The 10,904-nt window shown below is 42.7% G+C and overlaps 1 protein-coding gene across 1 annotated transcript in view; it reads left to right on the plus strand.

Moving 5' to 3' along the window:
• Positions 1-4,046, plus strand: part of LOC138051633 (mitofusin-2-like) — a 32,517-nt gene extending 28,471 nt beyond the window's left edge. The window contains exons 18-19 of the mRNA XM_068897873.1: positions 1,214-1,348; positions 2,727-4,046. Coding sequence (XP_068753974.1) covers positions 1,214-1,348; positions 2,727-2,802 — 211 coding nt within the window. The 3' untranslated portion in view covers positions 2,803-4,046. The remainder of the gene's footprint in view (positions 1-1,213; positions 1,349-2,726) is intronic.
• Positions 4,047-10,904: the final 6,858 nt, after the last annotated feature.

Consider the following 10,904-nt stretch of genomic DNA (forward strand, 5'->3'; position numbering starts at 1 on the left):
TGATAGATAGATGGATGGATGGATGGATGGATCATTAACAATAGACTTAAACAGGTGTTCTGTTAAATTTTCCTGGTGGGCCCTGATGGAATCAAGCCCTGCTAACTGAAGGGCGTCCGAGTAGTGCACCCTGGTAAAAATGCATGATAGGGCCCTCCTTTGCACTCTATCGAGCTCGACTTGTAGAAACTTTGTAGACTGTAATGGAAAACAGGACAAGCGTAATCTAGTGAAGCCCTAGCGCAAAAATATGTTACAAGATCTGAAGTAGGAACATGCGCACGCTTAAGTTGAATAAGAAAGTACAGTTTCTTAGACGCTTTTTTAACAAGTTCTTCTATGCGATCGTTACACGTTCGCGTATCGTATCATTGATTGCTAAGCCGAGTAGCTTAGTGCTCTGTATGGTTTAGATAGGAGTTCCGTCTAGGCAAACCCTAGGGAGTTGCGGGGAATCTCGACTGAAGGATACAACTAACTCTTTAGTCTTCTCGCCATTAAGCTGGAACAAATTTTCCTTGGACCAATCGTAGATTGCATCTACTGCTTCTTGTGACCTGCTCTGTTGTCCTTGCTCACTGTATGAGGCGTTCAGGGTGTTTTGATCGGGAATAACTAGGATTTCGGCGTACTCCTTTAACACCCAGTTGGAAAGGCCATCCGGGCCAGGAGGTTTTTGGTTATTCAGGTGAAGCAGGTTGTTGTACACTCTTTGCACGGACACCTCTAGGAACTCCGGATTCTCTTCTAAGGGCAATTGTGGGGCCACACGCTCGCTCTCGATGGGCACGTAAGGTTGAAGTGGCATGTTTTGTTAAGGTTTTGTTAAGGTAGTCATTGAGAAAATCAATGAGAAAAAAGAGTCGCTTTGTCGCGTCTTACAAAGCATATGACCGAGAAGCTCTTTTCGGACAGGTTTCTTTACGTTATTTTAACGGCGTAGTGTACTTAAAAGCGCTGAAACTCGAACAAACACGAGAGAAGGAATCTAGCCTCCCAGATTCAGAGAGTATCATGTATGACCGGCTCCCCTTACGCACGCGCAGTTATTCAATTATTTCAGTTATTTCAGAGCCTCCTGCGCCCGTTCCGCTCGACAAGGGTAACGGAGGCTCTGGGAACGAGATTGGGTTCTTAATTTGCTTACAGTTTGTTTCAAGTCGTTAGAGGTTGGGTGGTGTTTATTTTGATCAATTTATTGTCCTCTTTTTAGAGAGCTGACGTCCTCGTTCGTGAAACTGAAATCGCTTGTTCAACGAGCGAAGGAATCGCTAGAGGAAAACATCCTCGAGCTGTGCAAGGAAATCACCAAACTGGAGAAAATCGAAAATGAAGCTAAGATATTAAGGTAATTAGTTAGAACAGTAGGACTACGAGTGGTTTATGCGAAGAAGGCAAGCATAAGCCATGAGCCCAAGCAAGTTGCGGAAACCGACAGGATTGTTAAGAGGTTTCGCAGTACACGGATTCGCTTAGGTACGCGCACCTATTCGAGATGGAAATCTTGGACGTAGGCTACCGAATTGCCGATCCAGTCCATGGTTTGGTTTTTGGCTGCCGCCAACAGGTGAGCGCCGACATTTAGATTGGAGTACACTTTTCCTTTCTGAGTGTGCACGTTTTGTTGTGGTTGGCGCTTTTGTTCTCAAGTGCGCATGCTCCAAACCGAAACTGGTACTCGAAGTAACGTACACGTCCGGCGTTGTCATTGGCTGCTTTCGATCCGTTGTATCCATTTTTACGTTCAGTCAACTGTCACTGCAAATATAATGAGGAATTTTAAGGATACACCGACTACGACGGACTGCGGACTACTGTTGGACGCGTGTTCCCCAAGTCTGGAGCACTGGATTCAGTACAGGGCTGATGGCGCGAAAATACGTAAAGAGTTAAGGTACCGGACTACAGACTACGTGCTACGGTCAAAGCAGCAGTGCTCGCCTTTAGAAATCATTGACAAACAAATGTATTACTAAAAAGCCCGAGAAAGACTTTTATATAGCTTGGCAGATAGCATAATTAACGAAGAGTTTTGTCTTTTGTCAATGAAAAAACGACTCTGCAACGTTAAGGGAAGTTGAGCTGAGGAAATTCGGAAAAAAAAAACGCTTTTGGCTTCACAAGAACACCACATTATATGATAAGTAAAGCAAGAAAAGTTTGCAAAACACGCTAAAGAGCTCCATTTTCACCAGCCGAGCGAGATAAGTTCAGGGGAGCATCGAAATTCAGGTAAAATATTCCCTCAAACCGAATGTCGAGACCGAGAGCAAACGCAGGTAGTACATAAAGTGACACCATTCACTTGAAAGAATTAAGCGAAATACATATGGTTTCGATCATTTGCCCTTTAACATCAACAACTGCCTGAAAACTCTTCCAAAATGTTGCTCGAAACGAAAATCATACCACTACAAATACTTACTGGTTCAAAATTGAAATGCAAGCTATAATTCTCTTCATTTTGATGGAATAAATTGGTTTTTCCCTTAACCTTGTTTCCCACCGTGGTCGCCTTTACTGAGTAGGCAAACTTTAACGACTACTCACCGTCGTGAGCTCGCGACGGAACCTAGTGTCTCGTCCCAGTCCCAAACACCTCCCGTCCGTAGTCCGTAGTCGGCGTATCGGTAGCAATGGAAACCGTTGGTCAGAGTCCAGATAGTCCCCTTTTACTTTACCTTTCTGGATTCTCTTAACTGATTACTTCGCGGTTTGTCTTGTAGGAACAAAGCAAGTTGGTTTGAGAGCGAGCTGTCACAGTTTATCACCGAATTTGGTTTGGCCAAAAGCAAGATCTAAGCCCTCTCTAGTCAATTCCCAAAGCCGCCCCTACTGGGCTATATCTCGAGCTTCATTAGGCGGACACAGCTTTGCCGGGAAAGTCGACGTTCATTTAATAATGACACGTTGAGGTTCAGAAAGTGTTTCCCTGGTCTCAGCAATTCTGGGTCGAAAGTGTATTGTCTTTAGTTTGCAGCACCTTCCTTTGATGACAACATTGAAAGATTCTGGAGCTCCTCTTTCGTGCTGCCGTCCGCGACGTTCAACTTTTTCAATCCTATATCACCAAATTCCGAACTTCTCATCGCAGCTAAAAAATGAAAGTTTCTACCTTATCGGAGTCGTGGAGTTTGACGTTCAGGATTTCACATGGCTGTCCGTTCACTCTTTTCACTCTTGCTGTAAACCGCTTTGACTGATTAAACCAAAGGACCTTTGCCGTTACGTATATTTCACGTGTTTCCTTGAACCATCGTTATCAATTCTCTAATCTAAATCAATGTAGTACCTAATGTCCGTTTTATTCCTTTTACATGGCATTACGTATGATCAGAAATCCATAAGGGTTGAAACGTGTAACACGCGTTCACAGCTTCCGAATACATGTATTCGGTGCGAACTGATTTGTTGAATGTTTCAGTGCTAAGTGCCATATTTAGAAACCCCTCGCTCTTGTTGTTCCAAATATGGAACTTAGCAAATTGAATATTCAGAAGTTTGTTTCCCAGCACACAAGGGGCCGTTACACGTTTCAACCGTTTATGGGTTTCTGGTATTATTCATTGGGATTCTTACCTTAGATTTGTAAATTCCTTCACATGGCGTAAACGTAATTGAGGTAATACAGACTGTAGTATGTGATGTTGTCGCTTAAGTTAAGATTTGTATTTAACATTGTATACAGGCCTGATGGTAAACCGATAAATCTTCAACGTTGCAAGCATCACGCCTGTAATATCAGAAGTTCATCTCCGCTGAATTTGTCGCGTTACTGTGTGTTAATATATGGACATCGTATGGACATTTTATGTTACTGTATGGACATTTTGAGCCTTGGCTAAAAGGACAGCCGCCATGTTTGACGAAAAAAGGATTCTTTAGGGAACTGAACAGTAAATCAAATGGCCTCTAGCCACGTTAGGGAAAAGAAACGAACTAGGGACAATTTTTGAAGCTTTCAAACTATCTCGATGTGAAACATGAAATAGTTAGTCTAGCTTAAGTGTAGCTGATTGTCATTACATGTAGACCCAAACACTGAACCAGACTCTAGCTGATTTTATTGGGATATACGAAAAAAGTGTCAACATACGCTGCCGTTGCGTTATTTTGAATTGCTTCTCAGGATAAAGATTCCTTATCCACTTGCGAAAATCCCAGCTGCTTGAGGTCCGAGTGAAAGGGACCTAATGCGCCTTCGACAACGTTAAACAACTTGTGCGTTGTTTGTTAAAGCTATTTTATGCTATTTTTTCCAGATTACGCAAAAATGGCAAGTTCTTGTGAATGACATAGTTTACCAAGGTAGATCTCATTAACGCATTAATCGTGCTGCACACGCACCACGAATTTCCGTGCATTTCTTTGTCGTACTCCATAACTGAACAACAACGTGAAATCGCGCGAGAAAAAACCTCTGGTACCCAGGGTAAGCTATGGCTGGGTTCAAGTAAAATAAACCATTTTACAGGTTTTGTGCTCAGTTACCAGGCCTCTGAATAGAAGTGAGGCTGGAGTTGACCTTGCTTTGACACAAACCTCACTGCTTGTCTTCTGTTACTCATATTGTAATGCATTACATAAGAAGTCAAAGCAAGGTCAACTCCAGGCTCGCTTTTTTTCAAAGGCTTAATAACAGCACAGAACTGCAAAATGGTCTATAGAGTGTTTTGACGTGACGTCACGGCGGCCATGTTGGTGTTTCTGAACAATGGAACGGCGGCCAATATGGTGTTCCTAACCAATACCCTGGGATTTGAGCTCTATTATCATGCAAAAGTTCTCTATTGTTTCGCTGGAAAAACAAGGTTACTGATCACGTAAGTGAAAACACTCTATTGTCCCTCTACTGCTAGGATCCAAATTGTCGAAACGGTGCAATCTCGCTATTAAAACGAATGAAAGAGATGAAAATTGTCAACCTTGTAGATGAAATGATGAGACGATATTTTTTCACTGGCGACTCGGGGACACTCGGAAGAAGTCTGAGTGCTCCGGTCTTTGCATGAGTCGGATGTACGACCTTCCGATTACTAGTTCGGATGCTCTACCACTGAGCTTTCTAAAATAATTAGGATAGTAAGTGCACTCTCGTTGGTCAATAGCTGTGTTTAGATGAGAGTATGGAAACACGGCTGTGACATCACACGAGTTTTGATTGGCTATGTAGTCAGACGCGCGTTTTGATTGGGTGGTAGAAAATATGAGCGTGTATCAAGAAAATCTGTTTCAATCTGGAAGTCAAAAGACCACCATCTTCCTTCATTTGTCGAATTATCTTTGAGAAATATTTTATAAAAGCAATAGAGGACTTTTTTGCGTGTTTCCATAGCCTCATCTAAACACTCGGGGGAGTTGGGAGAATTCGAGTCGATTATGTAAACCCTCGACTGCGCCTCGGGTTTGCATAACTGTCGAGAATTCTCCCAACTCCCGCTCGCGTTTAGGTGAGGCTATGGAAACACGGAGAACGTCCCCTATTGCTTAACTAGACGCTCCATAAACGTACACTGGGTTGCCTGTGGTACGTGTTACTCAAAAACAGAAGGGACTGAGTTGGGTGGTATTGAACTGCAGCGTTCCAGGCAATTTTTTCAAGCCGGGGGTCATTAAGACCATTTAAGGGGTCACCCAGAAGTCGTGCCAGCAGAGGCCCTTTGGCTCACACGTTCATACGACGAAACAGATCTTTTTCTGAGGTTAAAAACCTGGCTACCAGCCTATTAATCATTTGTCAGAAAGAAAAAAATCCCCGTCATCTTTAGAAAAAATAGGCACGCATTGCGTACGTGTGGTAGTGCAGTAACACAGCGCTTTATTCCATATTGTCAACTGAGCTGCGTTTTGTCTTCCAGGAGATTCAAGTTGTCTTTGCGTAATATGTAGCTCTAATAGTACACGATATTGTTTTGGTATTGTATATAATTATAGTGCCATGGTAGATGTCTTTGGTAAATAGCCCCCTGAAAAGAGATGTGGTTACTAGCAAAATACTGAATCCAAAAAGATTGAAGGAAATGAAAGGTAATCGAGATACATTGGCTTTGAGGCTGACATGTTGATCATTTTCAACTTCCCTCACAACGTCTTTTCACCACAAGTTTAAGCGTGCACTCTGAGTGTCTGACTGCTTTGTAATACAAAAGTTCGCTGAAGATGTTCGCTAGAGATAATCCCTATCCAGTGGGGTTAGTATCTGGATGGATGACCTAAAAAATATACCTGTAACAGAAGCATAGGACCGAAAATTCTTTTTTAATGCTCAAAATTGCGAACTAAGCAAGGTACAGATCTTGTTAGCTTGCTTTATGCAAAACAAATATTGATGCAAAACTATATAAATATTGATACACAGTTTTTAGGAAGAGCAGAAGGGAGTTTTCAGGACTGTCGATCGAGAATAAAATATTTTGCCATCAGCGACAAAATTTACGACATGAAAACAACATTAATTTTGAACCGCGAATATGAAGTTACCATCAGCGAAATACATTTTGGAAAATTTTTGCTGCGTTCAATTTTGTTATTGTACTTTTGGCTGCACAAGTAAATCGCAAAATCGAAAGTGACATGGAATTTCACGGGCGCCGTGAGCAAGTTACCGCGGCGTGTTTCCTCGCGAAACAGTGAAGCATCTGTGTCAAATGATGGCAAGATACCGGGTTTTTGTTTTTGTAAGTTTTTTTTTTCTTTCAAGTGTTATAAAGTTTGACAAGAGATGTGCGAAATCAACACAAAGATCACAATCGCCCAACTCTTGAGATTGACCATTGTTTCTGCAAAGCCAAAAATTTACTCTCCTAGACGAATTTATTTATCACCAGGTAATTCTATCGTTTTGGAAACAGCAGCTGCTTTATTATTCATCAGCGTCACATCACATTTTTTTGCTGACTTTGGGGCTCATTTTGTTGAAACTCAAGTGCGCTTCCAACATACCTGTTTATTTTCGTGACTTATGCACGCGCTGCTTATCGCGCACTACCACAAAAATCCTCCCGTATCACATTTCAACCTACGTATGCAAATTTGTTAAGCTCGAATATTACACAACACGATATTAAAATTCACTACCGCGTACCGGTGGCTCAGTTGGTTAAGCATCGGGCTGTCATGCGGTAGGTCGTGAGTTCGACTCCGGCCAGTCTTCTCGGATAAGGACTGTAAACCGGAGGTCCCGTCTCATAGCCCTTGTTTGAAATGAAATGGTATGAGACGTTAAAAAACCCACTCACTATTCGATAAGAGTAGGGGACACAGTCCACGGTGTAGTGTTCTGAATTTATCTGGACAGATGCATCTTTCACTTACTAAAATTAGTTGTAAAACTGCGTAATAGGCAGTCTGGCTGAAATGTCCCGAGGGGAGAGACTAATAGTATCATTTCACTTCACTTCACTTCACTTCACTTCACAAAGGCTGGAAATATCACAATAACCTTTTCCAGCGAAAAATGTATTGAAACAAACAACATATTTGCTATTAGAGGCAAAAACCCTTCCTATTTGAATTGCGTGCGTGCAAACTAGACACAATCCGTGTCACAAAGCATATGCAATTAAATAAATTTCTGACAGTTCACATCAAACCCTTTTCGAAAGAACCTTGACCGTAAATAATGAAGCACAAAAGAGACAACAAGCTTTCATTCAAATAATTCTTCACTGTCACATTTCCATTGTTTTTACCTTTGCAGAGTTGAGTACAAAATAAATGTAAATTGCCAGACAACTTAGATGTGACTTCAGTAAACACTGTAATGCATTCAAGGCGTTCGATTCCTTCAGTGTTTGTTAAATCCATAATTTTGCCATCTGATTTCATTGTTGTATGTAATACCAAGTTAGTAAAATATTAGAAACAAAGCTCACTTGATATTCAACGGCGAAAAATGAAATTGTTTACTAGTGTATAAAGCACTCAATGATGTAACTCCATCAGACACATTATAGCCTAATTCTCAGACGTCCGAGGTCGTTCGCGGTCACTTCGCTTCCCCTCTCTCCCTCAGAGGGAGAGAGGGGAAGCGAAGTGGCCGCGAACGAAGTCGGACGTCTGAGAATCAGGCTAGACACATTAAGGATGTCTTCTTTTTACGTGCCACACCATATGATCTCAGGGGGTCTCGTATTTTATCTCTCCCTAGCTGTAACGAGAGACAAAATACGATTTGCAAGATTTCAGCCTCGGAAACCGTTGTCAATACCGTTCATACCTGACATTTTGTCACTGAACGCCACTCAAATCTGCAGAAATTATCTGTGACGTAAGATATAGGCCATCCCATAATTATTATTCATTTCATGTGCTCCCGGTTGTTGTGTTTTCATTAAAAGAACGTCTCAACGACAATAGCGCCTCGTTAACATTACATGGTGTCAAAATTAAAAGGTTCCGACGATGACATCTTTCCGAGTGCCGTTACCACAAAAGTTTGACTTCAGTCCAAAATGGAGCAGAAGGTGTTGAGCGTTTTCGCCAAGCGTCGGGACTCGTGAAGAAAGAAGAAGAAAGCCAAATAAATATGCTGATCTAAACTATGGGTGATCAAGCTGATGATATTCGTAACTCCTTCAATCTCACAACGACGCAGTTAAAGAAGTATGAAACTGTCAAAACACGATTTAACGAACACTTTTTAGTTCGCCGAAACATTATGTTCGAGCGAGCAGAGTTCAATCGATACCGCCAAGAAGAAGGCGAGTCTGTGGATATTTTCGTCAACACTTTGCATGCTAATCAGAGAACGTTTAGAAATACAATTGATAATAAACATTAACGGTAAAACTACAACGTTTCGAAGTCTCCATGACCTCATTATCAAGTAAAATGTAAAATTTTACATTTTACTTGATAATGAGGTCATGGAGACTTCGAAACGTTGTAGTTTTACCGTTAATTTTTATTATCACTTTGCATGCTCTGGCCGAATACTGTGCCTACGGTACACTAAAAGATCAGATGATCCGAGACAGGATTGTGTTTGGTCTCCTAGACGCAAAATCGTCTGAAAAACTCTGTAGCTATACTACAGAAGGAGAGACCTAAGGACCAGTCTGAACTTAGAAGATTTCTGGGGATGGTCAACCAACTGAGCAAATCCCAACCCCAGATAGCCGAGCTGTCCAAGCCACTAAGGGATCTTCTCAGCTCCAAAAACCACTGGTCATTGGGTGAAGCACAACAGGATGCCTTCTCTTCGGACGGTTCCTACTATTGTTATTGCGCATACGTTCTGCGCATCACGATATACTCGGATTTCCTATTGCTAGTGCTTATTAATACAGGGATATTTTTGCGCGATTAAAACTATGCAGAGAAAGCAGAACTTAGCAACTGATCTCAACTGTACCTCCCTACTACGGAAAATCGACTAGACGAACTCAGGTCCCAACAGCAGCAAGACGAAGTCACGAAGCAGCTGATGTCTTACTGTACTGAAGGGTGGCCGGAGAAATCCCACCTTCCCGGTCCTCTCCAGCCCTATTGGCCAGAGAAAGATGAACTGAATGTGCAGCAAGGGCTACTGATGAAAGGCAACCGCATTGTGATCCCCTTGTCCCCTTGTCCCCAGCAATTAGACGTGCTGGACAGAATACGTGAAACCCACCAAGGCATTGCAAAATGCAGAGAGCGTGATAAAGCCTCAGTTTGGTGGCCGGGACTAAGCAAGCAATATGAGGAAGTGGTAAGCAAGTGCACAACCTGCACCAAGGAGAGTGTCAACGCAGCAGAGCCTGCAATTCCTTCAGATCTTCCAGATCGACCGTGGCAGAAACTGGCGGGTAACCTGTTCGAGCTGAAAGGCCAGCCGTACCTCCTAGTCATGGACTACTTCTCGCGCGTGGAGGTAGCTAAACTGACAGACACAATTTCTTCTAACATTGTTACCCATCTCAAGTCTATGTTCGCAAGACATGGAATTCCGGATCTGCTTTTGTCCGATAACGGCCCACAATTCTCAGCCAAGTTCTTCGCCAAGTTTGCGGAAGAGTATGGGTTCACTCACATTTCGACAAGCCCCAGATATCCGTAAGCAAATGGCCAGGAAAACTAGCTGTCCAAACTGTGAAAAACTCAATTAAGAAGGCTACAGATCCTCATCAAACCCTGATGGCTTATCGTGCCACACCCTTCCAAGGTGGGATCAGCCCAGTAGAACTGTTGATGGGGAGAAAAATCCACACAAGACTCCCTACCCTGTTGATTCCAAGCTGGTCATACTTGGAGCAGTTCCTCGAAAAAGATGGCTCTCTGAAAGCCAGACAAAAGTAGAACTTTGACAGGCGCAGGCTGCTAGACCTCTTCCTCTGATTACTCTGGGAGAACACGTTTGGCTGACAGAAGATTGAGGAGAAACAGACGGCATCTGAACTTCGAAGACAGACTGCCCCGACAGTAGTGCAACTCCTCCATCTGGCGGAAAGGGGAACGCTGCGGTGCATCCCCCTGCACCTGCTGCTACCATCCAAACTACCCGATGGGGCATCCAAATTAGACTGCCTGAACGTTTCAAAGACCAGTGGCTGCGGAGTTGTTGTTAGATTTCCACTTAGGCATCAGAGACATTGATTTCTTTTTGATTACCAGTTGTTGATCTCCCTTTTAGAGCTAAGTATTGCTTACTTTAAGATAGAATCTGTTTTGAACTCGGAGTGAGATGTGATGTAAGCTATAGGCTATCCCATAATTATTATTTATTCCATGTGCTCTCGGCTGTTGTGTTTTCATTAAAAGAATGTTTCAACTACACTAACGCCTCGTTAACATCATATTATCCACCTCCCGGTTGGTGGACATTGTCCGATATAACCCACCCTTTGAATTTTTTGCGCCCTCATTGGCTAAAATGCATCACGCGATACAAAATCGCAGGACGGGTATCAGTGATTTATCCCATC

This window comes from Montipora capricornis, chromosome 6 (genome assembly GCF_036669925.1).
Source record: "Montipora capricornis isolate CH-2021 chromosome 6, ASM3666992v2, whole genome shotgun sequence".
In the NCBI taxonomy this organism is placed as follows: Eukaryota; Metazoa; Cnidaria; class Anthozoa; order Scleractinia; family Acroporidae; genus Montipora; species Montipora capricornis.